The sequence below is a fragment of the Eretmochelys imbricata genome, chromosome 25 (assembly GCF_965152235.1).
Source record: "Eretmochelys imbricata isolate rEreImb1 chromosome 25, rEreImb1.hap1, whole genome shotgun sequence".
Lineage (NCBI taxonomy): Eukaryota > Metazoa > Chordata > Testudines > Cheloniidae > Eretmochelys > Eretmochelys imbricata.
Window position 1 is genome coordinate 10,787,572 of NC_135596.1, and position 19,050 is coordinate 10,806,621.

Below are 19,050 nucleotides of genomic sequence, written 5' to 3' on the forward strand. Positions count from 1 at the left end.
CCCCTCCTTACTGCGCCTGCGCGCCGCACCCTCTCCTTCCCCCCCCCGCCCGGGGCGTTTCGGCCTCGCCACCATTTTGTGCTGGCGATCGCGGCTCTTGCTGCTTTGCTCTGCCGAGTCCCGCGCGCGCGAGAGCCGGAGCAGCGGCGTCATGGCGGAGAGTCAGTCAGCGGCCGGGCTGGGGGAGTCCGCGCCCTTGGGCGGGGCGGCTCCCTCCGGCTCGGAGCCCGAGACCCGGCGGCTGAGCGAGCTGCGGGTCATCGACCTGAGGGCCGAGCTCAAGCGCCGCAACCTGGACAGCGGCGGCAACAAGAGCGTCCTGATGGAGCGGCTCCGCAAGGTGCGGGGCGAGGCTGGGGCGGGGGAGGGGCGAACGGGGGACGCTCCGCCTGGCTCCTTTGTCCCCGGGCTGAGGCGCCTTGGACGCATGCGCGTCCCGGGCCCGGCGGAGCCCTCTGCCCGGGCGGGAAAGTGACGCTAACCGGAGCCCGGTGCGAGCTGCTCAGCTCCTCCCCAGGTCCCTCGCGCCGCTCCTAGGACCACTGACTGCCCCAGCACAGCCCCCTGGTGCGAATACCCTTCTCTGGAGCCTCTAGCGCCCCCCCCCCAATCCTCCTACCCCCTCCTCTGGGGCCTCTAGCGCCCCCCCCCACAATCCTCCTACCCCCTCCTCTGGGGCCTCTAGCGCCCCCCCCCCACAATCCTCCTACCCCCTCCTCTGGGGCCTCTAGCGCCCCCCCCCCACAATCCTCCTACCCCCTCCTCTGGGGCCTCTAGCGCCCCCCCCCCACAATCCTCCTACCCCCTCCTCTGGGGCCTCTAGCGCCCCCCCCCAATCCTCCTCCTCTGGGGTCTCTAGCGCCCCCCTCCCCCCCAATCGTCCTAGCTCCTTCTCTGGGGCCTCTAGCGCCCCCCCCCAATCCTCCTACCCCCTCCTCTGGGGCCTCTAGCGCCCCCCCCACAATCCTCCTCTGGGGCCTCTAGCGCCCCCCTCCCCCCCAATCGTCCTAGCTCCTTCTCTGGGGCCTCTAGCGCCCCCCCCCACAATCCTCCTACCCCCTCCTCTGGGGCCTCTAGCGTCCCCCCCCCACAATCCTCCTACCCCCTCCTCTGGGGCCTCTAGCGCCCCCCCCCCAATCCTCCTACCCCCTCCTCTGGGGCCTCTAGCGCCCCCCCCCAATCCTCCTACCCCCTCCTCTGGGGCCTCTAGCGCCCCCCCCAATCCTCCTACCCCCTCCTCTGGGGCCTCTAGCGCCCCCCCCCCACAATCCTCCTACCCCCTCCTCTGGGGCCTCTAGCGCCCCCCTCCCCCCCAATCGTCCTAGCTCCTTCTCTGGGGCCTCTAGCGCCCCCCCCCCCACAATCCTCCTACCCCCTCCTCTGGGGCCTCTAGCGCCCCCCCCCCCACAATCCTCCTACCCCCTCCTCTGGGGCCTCTAGCGCCCCCCCCCCCAATCCTCCTACCCCCTCCTCTGGGGCCTCTAGCGCCCCCCCCAATCCTCCTCCTCTGGGGTCTCTAGCGCCCCCCTCCCCCCCAATCCTCCTACCCCCTCCTCTGGGGCCTCTAGCGCCCCCCCCCAATCCTCCTACCCCCTCCTCTGGGGCCTCTAGCGCCCCCCCCCAATCCTCCTACCCCCTCCTCTGGGGCCTCTAGCGCCCCCCCCACAATCCTCCTCCTCTGGGGCCTCTAGCGCCCCCCTCCCCCCCAATCGTCCTAGCTCCTTCTCTGGGGCCTCTAGCGCCCCCCCCCACAATCCTCCTACCCCCTCCTCTGGGGCCTCTAGCGCCCCCCCCACAATCCTCCTACCCCCTCCTCTGGGGCCTCTAGCGCCCCCCCCCCAATCGTCCTAGCTCCTTCTCTGGGGCCTCTAGCACCTCTGCCCCCCCCAATCCTCCTACCCCCTCCTCTGGGGCCTCTAGCGCCCCCCCCAATCCTCCTACCCCCTCCTCTGGGGCCTCTAGCGCCCCCTCCCCCCCAATCCTCCTACCCTCTCCTCTGGCGTCTCTAGCGCCCCCCCTCCCCCCCAATCCTCCTACCCTCTCCTCTGGGGTCTCTAGCGCCCCCCCCACAATCCTCCTCCTCTGGGGCCTCTAGCGCCCCCCTTCCCTCCCAATCGTCCTAGCTCCTTCTCTGGGGCCTCTAGCGCCTCCGCCCCCCCCCCCCAATCCTCCTAGCCCTTCTCTGGGGCCTCTAGTGCCTGCGCCGCCCCCCCCCCCCCCCCCATCCTCCTAGCCCCTTCTCTGGGGCCTCTAGCTCTCCCTCCTTTCCTCCCCCCGCACACGCCCTTCATTGAGCCCCTTGGGACTATTGTGCTGCTGCTGTCCCTCTACCCCTTCACTGAGCTCCCCAGAGGCTGTGGGTGAGGAAACGTTACAAATTTGTATTCTAATGGTACCTGCTTTAGGTTCTGTCCAAACCCATAAAGAGCTGGTCCCTGCCCCCAAAAAACTTAGACTAAGTAATCTTCCGAGCCTTCAGATATGATGCTGTCATGTACAGAATGGATGTCCTGATGCTGATTGTATTCTGATTTTTCTGGGAAATTGTGAGCAATGCACCTTGATATAGCTCCTCCTCACTCCGAGCTGTTTACTGATGGCCAATATCTGCCTGCCCTACATGTGAGATGATATTGGGGAAATGGAAATGGGCTCTTGAAAACTCACTAAAACAAAAATTACTTTCTCTGTTTACAATAGGCCATTGAGGAAGAAGGGGGAGACCCTGATGAAATGCCAGTGGCTTCAGAAGTTAGCAATAAAAGAACACCAAAGAGAACTAGCAAAGGTACAAAACAGTTGACACTCCTGGTTCACGTAGTCTTGCTTATCTTTCTTTTGTTAGTTTTCTCTAAGATTACTTGTCTTGTAATTTTCATTTTTCATTCCAGTTTCTGTTAATGTGCCCCTGAAATCATGCTATCAACAACTTATTACATGTTTAAGCTTAGAACTGTTTCTTTGACCAGGGAAGACTATTTAAAATTGTATTATGAAGTTCAAATATACCTTACGTTAGTATACCTTCAACCATAAAGTGGAAGTGGTCTTAAATTGCAAGTGTATTTTTAGTACTCATGGCAGTGAATACAGGATTGTGCCAGGCATAGGAGAGACAGCTGCTCTGAAAGCCCCCTTAGCAGAGTTTGTGTGTTAGAAAGAAATCCCTCCTTTTCTGAAAGGAGTTAGTTTAGTCATAAATAAACTATGTAGTTGCAAAACCTCAAAAATTGGCTTGGGGCATGCATTTTCTGAAATTGCTTGTAGCTCATTTTTATAATTTGACTAGATTTCAAGTTGTTGTTTTTGAGTTTATATTGGGCCACTTGCCTGTATATCCATTATGGTAGTACCTGAGAACCAGAAAGTGAAATTGACTATTTAACATTTGTATCATCATAAGCTTGTCTAGTCACAGACACATGATCCATGTCCTGAATATCTTAAAATCAAAGGTTTCAGAGTAACAGCCGTGTTAGTCTGTATTCACAAAAAGAACAGGAGGACTTGTGGCACCTTAGAGATTAACAAATTTATTTGAGCATAAGCTTTTGTGAGCTACAGCTCACTTCATGGATGCATTCAGTGGAAAATACAGTGGGGAGATTTATATACATAGAGAACATGAAACAATGGGTGTTACTATACACACTGTAAGGAGAGTGATCACTTAAGGTGAGCTATTACCTGCTTGGGGGGGGGGAACCTTTTGTAGTGATAATCAAGGGGGCCATTTCCAGCAGTTGACAAGAACATCTAAGGAACGGGGGTGGGGGGGAGGAATAAACATGGGGAAATAGTTTTACTTTGTGTAATGACCCATCCACTCCCAGTCTCTATTCAAGCCTAAGTTAATTGTATCCCGTTTGCAAATTAATTCCAATTCAGCACTCTCTCGTTGGAGTCTGTTTTTGAAGTTTTTTGTTGAAGAATTGCAACTTTTAGATCTGTAATCGAGTGACCAAAGAGATTGAAGTGTTCTCCAACTGGTTTTTGAATGTTATAATTCTTGACGTCTGATTTGTGTCCATTTATTCTTTTACATAGAGACTGTCCAGTTTGACCAATGTACATGGCAGAGGGGCATTGCTGGCACATGATGGCATATATCACATTGGTAGATGTGCAGGTTAACAAATCTCTGATGGTGTGGCTGATGTGACTAGGTCCTATGATGGTGTCCCCTAAATAGATGTGTGGACACAGTTGGCAACGGGCTTTGTTGCAAAGATAGGTTCCTGGGTTAGTGTTTTTGTTGTGTGGTGTGTGGTTGCTGGTGAGTATTTGCTTCAGATTGGGGGGCTGTCTGTAAGCAAGGACTGGCCTGTCTCCCAAGATCTGTGAGAGTGAGGGATCGTCCTTCAGGATAGGTTGTAGATTCTTGATGATGCGCTGGAGAGGTTTTAGTCGGGGGCTGAAGGTGATGGCTAGTGGCGTTGCGATATTATCTTTGTTGGGCCTGTCCTGTAGTAGGTGACTTCTGGGTACTCTTCTGGCTCTGTCAATCTGTTTCTTCACTTCAGCAGGTGAGTATTGTAGTTATAAGAATGCTTGATGGAGATCTTATAGGCATTTGTGTCTGTCTGAGCGGTTGGAGCAAATGCGGTTCTATCGTAGACCTTGGCTGTAGACAATGGATCGTGTGGTGTGGTCTGGATGAAAGCTGGAGGCATGTAGGTAGCAATAGCAGTCAGTAGGTTTCCAGTATAGGGTGGTGTTTATGTGACCATCACTTATTAGTACCGTAGTGTCCAGGAAGTGGATCTCTTGTGTGGACTGGTCCAGGCTGAGGTTGATGGTGGGATGGAAATTGTTGAATCATGGTGGAATTCCTCAAGGGCTTCTTTTCCATGGGTCCAGATGATGAAGATGTCATCAATGTAGCGCAAGTAGAGATGGGGCATTAGGGGACGAATGCTGAGGAAGCGTTGTTCTAAGTCAGCCATAAAAATGTTGGCATACTGTGGGGCCCTGCGGGTACCCATAGCAGTGCCGCTGATTTGAAGGTATACATTGTCCCCAAATGTGAAATAGTTATGGGTGAGGACAAAGTCACAAAGTTCAGCCACCAGGTTTGCCGTGACATTATCAGGGATAGTGTTCCTGACGGCTTGTAGTCCATCTTTGTGTGGAATGTTGGTGTAGAGGGCTTCTACATCGATAGTGGCCAGGATGGTGTTTTCAGGAAGATCACCAATGGATTGTAGTTTCTTCAGGAAGTCAGTGATGTCTCGAAGATAGCTGGGAGTGCTGGTAGCATAGGGCCTGAGGAGGGAGTCTTCATAGCCAAACAATCCTGCTGTCAGGGCCTGAGATGATGGGATGTCCAGGATTTCCAGGTTTATGGATCTTGGGTAGCAGATAGAATACCCCAGGTCGGGGTTCCTGGGGTGTGTCTGTGCAGATTTGTTCTTGTGCTTTTTCAGGGAGTTTCTTGAGCAAATGGTATAGTTTCTTTTGGTAACGCTCAGTGGGATCAGAGGGTAACGGCTTGTAGAAAGTGGTGTTGGAGAGCTGCCCAGCAGCCTCTTGTTCGTATTCCGACCTAGTCATGATGACGACAGCATCTCCTTTGTCTGCCTTTTTGATTATGATGTCAGAGTTGTTTCTGAGGCTGTGGATGGCATTGTGTTCTGCACGGCTGAGGTTATGGGGCAAGTGATGCTGCTTTTCCACAATTTCAGCCTGTGCACATCGGCGGAAGCACTCTGTGTAGAGGTCCAGTCTGTTGTTTCAACCTTCAGGAGGAGTCCACCCAGAATCCTTCTTTTCGTAGTCTTAGTAGGAAGGTCTCGGTGGGTTAGTATGTTGTTCAGAGGTGTGTTGGAAATATTCCTTGAGTCGGAGATGTCGAAAATAGGATTCTAGGTCACCACAGAACTGTATCATGTTCGTGGGGTGGAGGGGGAAGAAGGAGAGGCCCCGAAATAGGACAGATTGTTCTGCTGGGCTAAGAGTATAGTTGGATAGATTAACAATATTGCTGGGTGGGTTAAGGGAACCACTGTTGTGACCCCTTTTGGCATGTAGTAGTTTAGATTAGTGTCGTTTTTCTTTTGTAGAGAAGCAAAGTGTGTGTTGTAAATGGCTTGTCTAGTTTTAGTAAAGTCCAGCCACGAGGAAGTTTGTGTGGAAGGTTGGTTTTCTTTGAGAGTATCCAATTTTGAGAGCTCATTCTTAATCTTTCTTCAACAAAAAAAACTTCAAAAACAGACTCCAATGAGAGACTTCTGAATTGGAATTAATTGGCAAACTGGATACAATTAACTTAGGTTTGAATAGAGACTGGGAGTGGATGGGTCATTATACAAAGTAAAACTATTTCCCCATCTTTATTCCCACCCCCTACTGTTCCTCAGACATTTTTGTCAACTGCTGGAAATGGCCCACCTTGATTATCACTACAAAAGGTCCCTCTGTGTGTTGTCCCAGTCCCGTCCCCTTACCCCCCACCCCCCGCCTCTCCTGCTGGTAATAGCTCACCTTAAGTGATCAATCTCGTTACAGTGTGTATGGTAACACACATTGTTTCATGTTCTCTATGTATATAAATCTCCCCACTGTATTTTCCACTGAATGCATCCATGAAGTGAGCTGTAGCTCACGAAAGCTTATGCTCAAATAAATTTGTTAGTCTCTAAGGTGCCACAAGTCCTCCTTTTCTTTTTTTCTTAAAATCAAAGTCCTTGATCTTGCAAAGTGATGATATGGACCTGCTTGCAATATTGGGATCTAAATTATAAACTAATAATTGACTAATCTGTTTTTGAGATGAGCAGAACATAAATGGAGAAAGCAAAATATTATGATTCTGTTTATTATAATTTCTAAGGTGGCTTTTTTAAAATTTTATTTTTATAGTGTCCTTTTATTGAGGTGTATAGGGGTAAGAGAATGATGTAGGGAAATCTAAATAGTCACCTGGGGTATGACTACACTGGAGCCACTAAAGCGGCATCGCTGTGGTGCTGCAGCAGCACATAGTGTAGATACTTCCTACGTTAGTGGAAGGGGTTTTTTCTGTTGATGACAATCCACCTCTCCGAGAGATGGTTGCTAGGTTAACCTGGCCACGTCTACGTTGGGGGTTAGGTCAACCTAACTACAGAGTTCAGGGTGTGAAATCTTTCACAGCCCCAAGTGACATAGATAGGTCAACCTAAATTTTAGGTGTAGAACAGGCACCAGAAACACTACACTTGTTCAAGTTGATGCCATGTAATGACATTGTAGTGGTAAATACAGCCCAGATTATCTGCAGCTCCAGAATCGGGGTCTTAATGATTAATTTTTGGAACAAACTCAAGGTTGAATAGCTAATTTAGCAAAGAGTGTGTATTCTGAAACAGATATTGCTCTTAATCCTTTGAATAATGCTTTTTTCAGGGCGAAAACCAGAAGAAGGCATTGAAGACAATGGACTGGAGGAAAACTCTAGAGATGAACAGGTATGTGAAACCATGATGAAGATTAAATAGTGTTGCTTTCAAGTCACAATGAATATACAGCTATTCTTTTCTTTTTACAGGAGGATATTGAAGCAAGTTTGGATAATTTGCAGGATATTGACATGATGGATATTAGCGTATTAGATGAAGCTGAAATAGATAATGGCAGTGCTGTAGACTGTGGAGATGATTACAATGCCGATAACATTCTTGACTCACTGTCTGATAGTAAAGACAATATTGATGCAGAAATGAAAGAACTTCCAGATCAACTTACAGAAAACGAGGTAAGTAACTGGAGATACAATTTATCATATATTTAATTTCTGAAAATTGTAGATGATATACATCACTTAAATGTCAGGAATCAATATTTATTTATTGCATGTTAGTGTTCCACTTAATGGAAATAATTTGGAGGTTGAACTTTTTTGATTTCGTCCACACCATCTATGTAAATAATGTCCTTGTTAAAAATATTTAGGTTTTAAGTCTTTGTGTATTCTATTTTGACCTAATTCTACATTTGCATTCTTTTAAATTATACCTTCGTATGTCTGAGAGCCTTATGAGAGACCCACATATGCATTATTGTACAATAAATTTTCATTGGGCTGACACAGAATTTTAACTAATTTGCTCACTTCAGGGCTCCCCCAATGTTACTTTCCTCTATTTTGGGAATGCCAATTTTGTACTAACGTTATTACTCTTACATTTTAAGTTCTTCCTTTGCAGCACTGGCCCCTTAATCTGGAAGGCAAAACCTGGTATTCTACAAGTTAAAACTGCTCTAAATCATATAGCAGCGCTTTGAGGGATGTGTCTTATTGTTCATTTCTCAGCAGGGTCCAAGTATGTTACTTGTAGGACATGCTTTGTCTCCAAAAACCCAGAGTATGAGTCTTGTGTTAACTAATTCAGATTACTTTTTTCCCTTTAGAAGCAGGAGAAGCAAGGCAATGAGACATACTAATGTTAAAAGCTATCAAACAAATTAACAAATTTTCTCTTCAGATCAGGAGCTTTAAATGTGCAAGACCATTGTAAACTGATGTTTTATTGCTGATGAATAATTTCATTAAATTATTAGAATAATTTTCCTGACATTTTTCAGCATTCTTGGGTAGCATTTTGAGGTTTGGGAGCAAAAGTTCCTCTGATTATTGGTAAATATTTATACAAATGCTATCTCCCTGGGAAAGTCAGATAAAGTAGTGTTGTTTCTCCTACCTTCCAATATTTTATTTAGGTTTTTATCTGTAAAGCTGTAGTTAATTTTTTGTAAGGAGTGAAATATTTTCCATTCAATCTTTCAGGAAGACTGTGAGGAAATTGGAAACAGCTTAGATGCTGCCTCATCTGATTTAAATATCATGAAGGTAAATTGAAATTTTAGCTCTACTGCGGGTTATTTTCAGTACTACATAGAAAATTGCCAATTAATCTCTCAACATAATAAAACTGAACTCACATCTTTTACTCTAATTGGAATTCATATTATGATTTAGTATAGATGTTGTAATACTTAATAAAGTCATAATGACAGTGGGGTCTCAGGGCAGTGCCTACTTATTTTGGAGTCTGGACACTATCTTTACTCATATCTATAAGCTGATTGAGCACATCTGCCAGTTTTGGCTGCCCACTTTGAGAAATCATCATCATCCTCTACTATCTGAGTTGTAAATAAAAGTGGTTTTAGTTTGGAAAGCTTAACTTCCTTTTGTGTGGGCACCAATAGAACTTAAATACCCCCTGCTTATACATATTTTGATGAACTTTCTTTTAGAGAGGAAACAAAAATACCGCATTAATGCTAACATTACATAATCTGATTTTCAGTTCACTTCATTTCCTTTTTCATCATTGTGAATTACAGTGGTTAGTACAAATGTGCAATATGTTTTCTCCATATTTATTATTTTCGGCATAGTAGACATAAATGTTCTTTCTAAGGCCTTTAGTATTCTGAGGCTTTTACCCAACAAAAGTGTTAGTGTAGACAAATTTTTGTCGGTTGGGGTGTGAAAACAAAACAAAACACACCTTTCTGACCAACAAAAGTTTCACTGACAAAAGCGCTGGTGTGGACAGCGGCAGATGTTCTCCTGCCAAAATGACTGCCACTGCTCATTAGGAATGGTTTAATTATGCCAGCAGGAGAGCTCTCTGGGGAGCTCAGGGGAGACCTTACAACAGCACACCTGTGCCACTGTAAACAGGTCCATAGTGTAGACATAGCCTGAGTTAGCTAGAAAGACACATAACAGATGTAGGTGAACTCAGGTAGTCTTGATTTATTTTGTGGTTTTGTTTATGTAAATTTTCATTATTTATATAAACATTCGTTTGAAATGGTTCTAGGTGAGCCAGTTTTAAATACAGTAACTTCAAATAGTCTAAATTCTATTTTGTTCATAATTTAGACTCAGTTTATTAGGTTTATAAAAGTGTTTGCAAATGTTTTGTTTTATTTTATTTTATTTTATTTTTATTTTTTTTACAGAAAATCGAGGAATCACCCTTGGAGCCAGGTACTATTAAAGAACAATGTAATCCCATCTTTTCAGCTAACCCTTTTAAAAACACTAGTTGTTTTAACAAAAAATGCAATGTTATAGTTTGCATTATTCCTATGGTGGACAATCCAGATCATGCAAGGGTCATAGAGATTGGAAACCCAATCATATCCCCAGATCTGTGAACTAATGTCTGTCGTTTAAATATTTTCACTGACATAAAGTGGTTATTTAAAAGCCTCCTAAACTACATAAATGGATCTAGAAAAGTTAATTTCAGTTTAAAAGCTAAAGATTCTACATGTAAAACAGATCTTGTGATATCACAGAGTATCTTAATTCTTTAACTAGTAGAGCAGAAAAGGCAGTATAAAGCCATTGTAGGGACCTAAAATTTAAAAATTAGTAACTGGATACAGAAGAAAGAAGACAGTTTCTTCATGGAAATTCCATACAGATTCTATTCACTTTCTGGACTGAAAATATACTCATGCACCATCAGAAGATGTCCCAGTTTTCATGTTGGAGTGTCTGCTAAAAGAATTTCACAGAAATTAGAAAATTGAACTTTCAGTGCATTGATACATTCAGTTAAGCATCTTGGATTGTGGAAGTTAAATTGAGAAGAACCAGAACTGAACAATTTCATGAAGAATGTCAAGGATCAGCCAGAAGGTTTTTGTTAAATCTGTGGGGGCGTTTTCTTCCCTATAACATTTGGGCTTAATATAATTTGTTAGGCTGCAAATAGTTTAGAACTTTAATATTGTGTACATTAGGGTTTTCCAATCTCTGTGTAGCTTAGAACTTCTCTTGGTGTTAGTGTGGCAGCCATGCCAGTTCCACATTTGTGATTGCTTTATTTCCCTGGTGATTAAATCTTGTGCCATTCTATTCCTGTTAAATCCGTAGAAAATGAGAAAATACTCGAGATTTTGGGGGAAACTTGTAAATCTGAACCACTTAAAGAAGAAATTTCCGAAGTGGAGCAGCCATATGCACAAGAAGCAAGTAACGCCGTGGCAGGCAAAAAGCTAGCAGAGGAAGAGGACGCTCTTGCTGCCAGTCAGTCGGAGGAAGATGCTTTAGATTTGGACAGCAAGTCAGCACAAGATCTTTCAAGGAAGGAAGCAAAGCATTTAGTTGTAGCAAAAGGGGAGACAAGTGAACAGACAATAGATGAAGAGAAAATGGACTCTGAATCTTTAGTAGTAGAAAACATAAGTGATCAGAGTAGCAAACCATCAGAAGGTCTGGAAGCTTCTAGTGGGGAAACAGCGGATAAAGATGCAGGTCCTGAAACCAAAGATAGTAAAGAAGATGCCAAGAAAACAGAAGACAAAGCTATTTCTGAAGAATCATCTGCTACTAAAGAGTCCTCTACCAAAGAGGGCGGTGATCAGAAAAAGAGGTTTGTTTTTTCTCAGTTTTAGACCAGATGCTATCTTTTTTTATTGGTCATTAAGTGATGCAAATAAGCTGTTTCCTTCAATTGGCCAGCAAGACTGATGAAATTGTAGTCTATTCCTAAAGAATCTTTTATTTCTTCTTGTGCAATTTTTAACTGATGGTTTGATTTCCTTCCTTTCCTCAACCTTCAAAGGTTGTTTTATTAAATTCTTATTTTTATCTTCTGCCAGACATAAGTTTAAGAATCTGACTTTCCTTATTTCATGTCAGATTTCTTAATACAAGTTTGCAAAGGTGTCTTTTGTTTCTCAACTAGTTTCTGGTAGGTATTTTAATACCATAATTTAGAGTTAATTTTCCTTTTTGTTTCCTCATTGATTAATGTTAATTTTTGTCTTTAGCCCTGAGGAGGACAGAGCTACAAAGACAGTCTCAAAAGATGAGAAAGGTATGTTGTAAAGGAAAATAATCTTCATCCTAGGATTCATTTGGTAAAACTTGTGTAATTTCTTTTGCTTTTTTGCAGAGTAGGTTATTATAAATGATTTGAAAATAATTGAAATCAGTGGCAATGATTGCAAGATTTAATTAAGGCTTTCTATCTGCATTATGTAATCATTGTTTCAAAAATACTTAGTGTGTATCATGGAAAGCTTATTGTTCTAATCATTTTCTATGGATATTAGGTGACTATATCCTACAAATTGTAACAGTGACTTCAAAGAAAACTTTTAATACATGGCAGATACGTCCTTCAGACCAGTGAAGGTGCTTATGGACATCTCATTGAGTGAAGAGCCTTTCATAATTCTACTCAGTTTAAATATATGAAACAAATTTATCATATATAATCTTCTGTTTTGCTAAAATAAGGATTCTAATAATTGCCTATAAATTTAAATTAAAATAGTTGTACACTTCTGTGACAATCTTCAAAGGCAGTCTCCCTTAGTCAAATTATTTTGTTTCTTCATGGAATCTGTCTTTGTGGATCCCACTTACGGGACATGTACATACCATATGCAAGTGAGATCATAATCTTTCACCCAGGAGTGTCAGCTGGGCCCCATTGCCTGTGCATGTCCTTATATCTGTCTCCTCTCCCCATTCAAGGATATGTAGGGCAGTGCAGATCCAATTGCCTCCCTGTTCGCTCTGACCACTCCAGCAGTAGAACAGAACTTGGCAGTGTCTGCCTGCTGACACCCTTTCATCAAATCAGTTTTGTATATATTAGTAATTGCTATAAGTATTTTAAGGACACTTTTCTGCCCTTTTGGCCGTGTCTTATTTGTGTTCTTTGCATTTTCTTCTTCCTGACTCCTACTTGGCATCTCTTCACCTAGTGGCTGAGCCTAAACACTGACGTCGAGCCAAATGGACTTACTTCATTCACGGATAGATGCTCTTAATTCATTAATCTGTTTTTATGAAGGCCACATTCTGGACCATATGCTGATCTTTTTCCGCCAGAACTCCTCACTCTAGATATTTCTGCCTTCTTGAACAATTCATATAGGGAGTGTTGGGTTTGGAAAGATGTTCCTCTGACTCCAAAAAGGAACTTTGACTCCCAGAGATTCCACCTCTTCAGTGCCTTAGGTCCCTCACCAAAAAAGTAAAGTAAGCTGTCATGGAATAAGAGGGCATAGTCCTCTCATGGATTGGTAACTGGTTAAAAGATATGAAATAAAGGATAGGAATAAATGGTCAGTTTTCAGAATAGAGAAGGGTAAATTAGTGGTGTCCCCCAGGGCTCTGTACTGGCACCAGTCCTATGCAACGTATTCATAAATGATCAGGGAAAAGGGGGTAAACAGTAAGGTGGCAAAATTTTCAGATGATACAAAACTACTCAAGATAATCCCAAGCAGACTGCGAAGAGCTACAAAAAGATCTCACAAAACTGAATGAATGGGCAACAAAATGACAGATGAAATTCAATGTTAAGAAATGCAAAGTAATGCATATTGGAAAAACGTAATCCCAACTATACATATAAAATCATGGGGTCTAAATTAGCTGTTACTACTAAGGAAAGAAATCTTGGAGTCATTCTGGATAGTTCTCTGAAAACATCCACTCAGTGTGCAGCAGCTGTCAAAAAAGTGAACAGAATGTTGGGAATCATTAGGAAGAGGATAGGTAATAAGACAGAAAATATCATATTGCCTCAGTATAAATCCATGGTATGCCCACATGTTGAATACTGCGTCCAAATGTGGTCACCCCATTTCAAAAGAGATGTATTGGAATTGGAAAAGGTTCAGAAATGGGCAACAAAAATTATTAGGGGTATGAAACGGCTTCCATGTGAGGAGAGATTAATAAGACACGGACTTTTCAGCTTGGAAAAGAGGCAACTAAGGGGGGGGATGTGATAGATGTCTATAAAATCATGACTGGTATGGAGAAAGTAAATAAGGAAGTGTTATTTACTCCTCATAACAAAGGAACTAGGGGTCACCAAATGGAATTAGTAGGCAGCAGGTTTAAAACAAAAGGAAGTATTTTTTCACACACAACACAGTCAGCCTGTGGAACTCCTTGCCAGAGGATGTGTGAAGAGCAAGGCTATGACCGGGTTCAAAAAAGAACTAGATAAGTTCATGGAGGATATGTCCATCAATCACTATTAGCCAGGATGGGCAGGGATGATGTCCCTAACCTCTGTTTGCCAGAAGCTGGGAATGGGCGGCGGGATGGATCACTTGATTACCTGTTCTGTTCATTGCCTCTGGGGGATCTGGCATTGGCCATTGTCGGAAAACAGGATACTGGGCTAGATGGACCTTTGGTCTGACCCAGTATGGCCATTCTTATGCCTTTGTAAGTAGGGACTGTGCGCTAAGTCTCCTTACCAGTATTGAGACAGGGTCAGCAAACCCTTTGTTCAGCCTCTGGATCCTCCAAATTGAGGTTGGCCAACCCAGTCCATAGCATTTTTATAGGGGCTTTTCTAGATTCCAATACAGCAAAGGAATATCTTCCTCAAGACAGATTTGAGGCTATCGTGTTCCTGATCTTCATCCTCAGGGAAACCCTGCAAGAACAGCAAGAATCAAACTGTTAAGGTACATGGCCTTGTGCACTCATGTGACACTTCTTGCAAGTCTTCACCTTCAAGGCTGGCTGAAGTCTTCTTTACCAACCCACCAAATACAAACATTTGCCTTGTGTTTCCAAATCCTATAGTATTTCCCTGGACTGATGGACCTATCCCTAGTTGAGCTGCAAAGAAGAGATACCATTCTACACCTCTCTTCCCACAGCAACAAAGATTACAAGTGTCTCAATAGCAGGTTTCTGGTCCATTTAAACCACCTGCAAATGCAAGGCATGTTGTTCTGGAAAGAGTCCTTACTCCATATCAATTTGCTGCTCTTGAAAAGAACCACAGTAAAGCAACACCTTGGTAAAGTAATATTTTATATCAATAGGCAGGAGGGTGCCAACTCATCCTTTCTTTGTCAGGAGACAATCAAGCTGTGGCATTAGCGCCATCTTTACAGGATAACTACCAGGAACAAACAATTGGCATAATTGCCTCGACATTCAGTACTCTGCCAACCACTAGTAGTTGCTGAAGAACTCCATCCTCAAGCCTCTATTCTGCAAATAGAGCCCTTCCATAATAAACCTGTTTGCCAACAAGAACATCAAATACTTTTCCTTTTTCTTCAGAGCAATTACCATCCCAGGATCCTTCCCGGATTCTTGCCTCTGAAACTTTGAGACCCAAGGTCTGGTGGAAGGACCCAGGACATCCAGAAACATGTGTCATTAATAGACATGCTCAGTAGCTGCTTCTGAAGCTGCGGGAGTAGCATTCATTTAGGGCGAGCAGTTGTTCAGGTCCCACACATTCACCAGTTGAGAGCTGTGCCAATCACAGTTTAGGTGAGGGAGGAGGTGGAGGTTAAAAAGGGGTTTTGTCCAAAAGAGAACAGAGCAAAGGTAAAGGTTTGTAAATTCTTACCTGACTTAGTTGGGTTTGTGAGGGAAAATATGGTACCCTACAGAGTGAGCGCTTCATAGAAATGTTGATTCCAGTGCCTCTACCACTTTGGTTATAGACTTCAGATTTCTATTTCACCAACAACTGAGACCAGGAACTATTAATCCAGGGGCTGGAACCCTCCTAGCTGTAAGGATCCCCAGATTTTTGTTTGTTGACAAAGCTCTGATGAGTTTGGCAAAATCTCTATTCTTTTCCATTCTTCTCAAGCTCTGAAGAATCCAGGTGATACCATACATATTAGGGCCACACTATAAAGACTGAAAAATTCTCTGAAATCGGATCAGTGGGGTTTGTTTATATGTGCGTGCTAAAGTATAGAAGTGCAAATGTTACGTTGAAACCTTAACATTTAAATATATATATATATATATATAACAGCAACAAAATGGGACAGTCTGTAAATCTACCGATGTTTCTATTACATTCTAAAAGACGTTGTTTAAAAATATTCATAAGTATTCCAAATACTATTTACAATATTTTTGTGTCTTAAATCTTTGTTTATTTAGAAATTGTATAGTACTCTCTTTGAAGCTGACTGGGAACAGTTAACAGCTACATTCAGGGTTTTACATACAGTAGCCACGAGGTTTAACTGCATAATGCATAAAGAGAGAACTCTGGCTTGTACCTCAGAAAAGTGTTAAACTGAGATGTAGGAAACGGGGGAGTGTAATAGTTATATGTAATATTTCTTCATCTACCTCCCTTCCTGTTACACAAATAGTGCCCAAAATTGGACTTGAGGTTTACACAGTTTTATCTGATTTCTCTTTCTGAGACCATCAGTATCATTCAGTCAAAGAGAATAGAGTGGTAGTATATGTGTGTGCATGTACTGTATTGATTCTATTGACTAGAGTCATGGACACTTGCAGACATTTGGGCCGAATTCCTACAGACCCATTTTCATCAGTGATGTCTCATACTGACAGTACAGAAGCAATAAGGTGGGCTGATAGGTGGGCATATGGTCAGGTAACTGATATACAGACCTTTGAAGGAGAGTGGTTTTAAATGTTTTGTGAATTTCCAGATCTTGCCTCCCTTAATACACAGGGGGAGAGTGTGTGAAATACACAGATTAGTGAAGAAATGGGTTGTGATATCTATTCACCGTAGGATTATGCTACTTATTTCCACGAGAACTGCTCACAGATTCCCAGCACAATGAGCATGGGGATCCTGAACATTCTGATGGAGGATCTGATACTGACAGACAGTTTACACATGTGACTGACAAAGGAGAGGGTTAACAGGTAGTCATTCAGTGGAAGCAGCTATTGCTGCTGTAAATCTTTGTCTTGTTTACAAGAGCAGGTTTTGAAATCTACCAGTGAGACAAAGAACGACAGATGTAAAGTTTAAACTGAAATGTTTTTTCGGGCAGTTCACCCAGACTCAGTGGAGAGGTTGATTATCCTGCCTGGCAAGCTCAAACCAGAGACTTTATGGAAGGTGATGAAATCTCTGACAAGATAAAGAGAGGTAATATCACTGCAAATGCATTGACCCCAGCAGTGAGGATAATCATACTAGCTGGTATCAAGACAAGTGCTGGAGACGGTTTTTAAGAGTCTAGAAAAGGCATATGGAACTATAGAGAGAGCATCAGAGCTTAAGCCTCAGTTTCTGAAACTGATCAACATACTGGAGAACAGCTGTGTACCTGAGCAGATTACATGCATTAGTCCAAAAAATTCTTGAGGTGGAGTGAAATATGCAGAATTAGACTCTTGTAAACAAGACCAGTTTTAGAAGGTTGTTGGCACAAATCATTGCTAACCACACTGAGGATCACAAGGGTATTAGTCCAGATGGTTGACAGAGAAACATTTCCAGTGTACAATTCTTGTTGAAAGTGAGAACCTATGGAGAAGGAATGCTGTGATTCGGAAAAAGAGAACATTGTCAAGAGAAGCGAAGGGCTTTAGTAAAGCTAGCCTGCATTTGGTGAAGGAACTGGAAGGAATATCAGAGCAGTTCTAAGAGACTGAAAGAGAAATATCTCCAAACTGAGCAACTGTTGGTTCAATTGCAGATAGCTAGATCAAGATCTGCTCCACCCAGTTAAGGAGGACATTTGACCACTCAGAAGCCTAAGGAAATTGGTAAGCGAGGATTGATAAAAAGACTTGGAGTACTTGTGGCACCTGAGAGACTAACAAATTTATTTGAGCATGAGCTTTCGTGAGCTACAACTCACTGATGAAGTGAGCTGTAGCTCACGAAAGCTTATGCTCAAATAAATTTGTTAGTCTCTCAGGTGCCACAAGTACTCCTTTTCTTTTTGCTGATACAGACTAACACGGCTGCTGCTCTGAAACTTGTCATAAAAAGACTTGTTTCAATTATGGACAGCAAGGATATTTCATAGGTGGCTGAAAACTCTCCCAATCCCAATTTAATGCATTGACAGCTCATTAGCAGGTAATCAGAGCAGAGTAGACCCACACCTGTATAAGGAAGAACAAGGGATTTTGCAAGGCAGAGTTGCCAGCTGGAGGATGTGTGTGCAGAATACAGCTCAACTGGAACCCAGTAAAGCATTTCAACAGCTAGTAGAACCTGCTTTTCAGGGCTATGCTTATGTGGATGGATCCAAGTGGATCACTCAGTGCATTACAATTTGTTACCAACTAGTAGATAAACCCCGTCCGTTGGGCATCAGGGCCCACACAACTAAAGCGAGACAGCCTTTTCAGGGTGCCTAAGAAGTTTTCCTATATCAGATCTGCAAGGCTGCCACTTGGAGCTCAAGCCATACCTTTAACAGCCATTATATGCTGGATTAGGTGATTGAAAATTTTACTTCAGAAATACCGAAAATCCATTTTTTTTCAAGTCACTTAGGTTCTTAGAACACGTAGGCCCATATTTTTAAAGGTATTTAGGTTTTGCGGCACTCAGCACCACAACTAACTAATTTATGAGCCTAAATCTCATTTTCAAAAGGGATTTAGGCAATTAGGAGTCTAGATTGAATGGTCAAAAATTTCAGTCTCTCACGCATGAGGAATATTTGTGCCATAAGTGGGATCCACATGGACAAAACACCTCTAAGAACCACAGTTACCTAAGGTGAGTAACCATTCTATTTCGTGAAGTCTGAGTCTTTGTAAAGTAATGTACTATATTTTTATCATGCATGTCAAAACTTGTACTTTGTTACAACTGCAAATACGTCAAACTTAAAGATACTAATCACTTTGAAGAATGTCAATCAGTGAAGGTAAATTTTACACTTTATATTTCAGTTGACCTGTGACTAAAGAATGTGAACTGGAATTGCTTTTTTTAATTATGGTGAAATGAGTTTTCTTTTTGAATTAGGTCGCACTAGTAGCAGTTCTGGTAGAAACTTTTGGGTGAGTGGACTTGCCTCCACGACTAGAGCTACAGACTTGAAGAATCTTTTTAGCAAATATGGGAAGGTACGGTTTTTGATCCTTTTACCCCAAACTAGCTAACAATATTTCTTCTCTTGGTGTTTGCTATTTAAAGTATTTTAATGGAATACCAGTACCACAGATGAAGTACAGGTAATTGGAAGTCTAAATTATCAAAAATATTCTTGTTGCACACAAAAGCAAATAAGATGTACTAATCTAAGCTATTTAAGCTTTTGTATTTTTCCCTCACCCGTACA

At 43.1% G+C, this 19,050-nt stretch overlaps 1 protein-coding gene across 1 annotated transcript in view; it reads left to right on the forward strand.

Annotated features, from left to right (window-relative positions):
- LOC144280220 (scaffold attachment factor B1-like) overlaps positions 1-19,050 on the forward strand; it is a 31,504-nt gene that overhangs the window by 268 nt on the left and 12,186 nt on the right. The window contains 10 exon segments of the mRNA XM_077842078.1: positions 1-48; positions 50-340; positions 2,701-2,788; positions 7,387-7,448; positions 7,529-7,735; positions 8,768-8,830; positions 9,958-9,985; positions 10,883-11,381; positions 11,782-11,828; positions 18,735-18,835. Coding sequence (XP_077698204.1) covers positions 1-48; positions 50-340; positions 2,701-2,788; positions 7,387-7,448; positions 7,529-7,735; positions 8,768-8,830; positions 9,958-9,985; positions 10,883-11,381; positions 11,782-11,828; positions 18,735-18,835 — 1,434 coding nt within the window.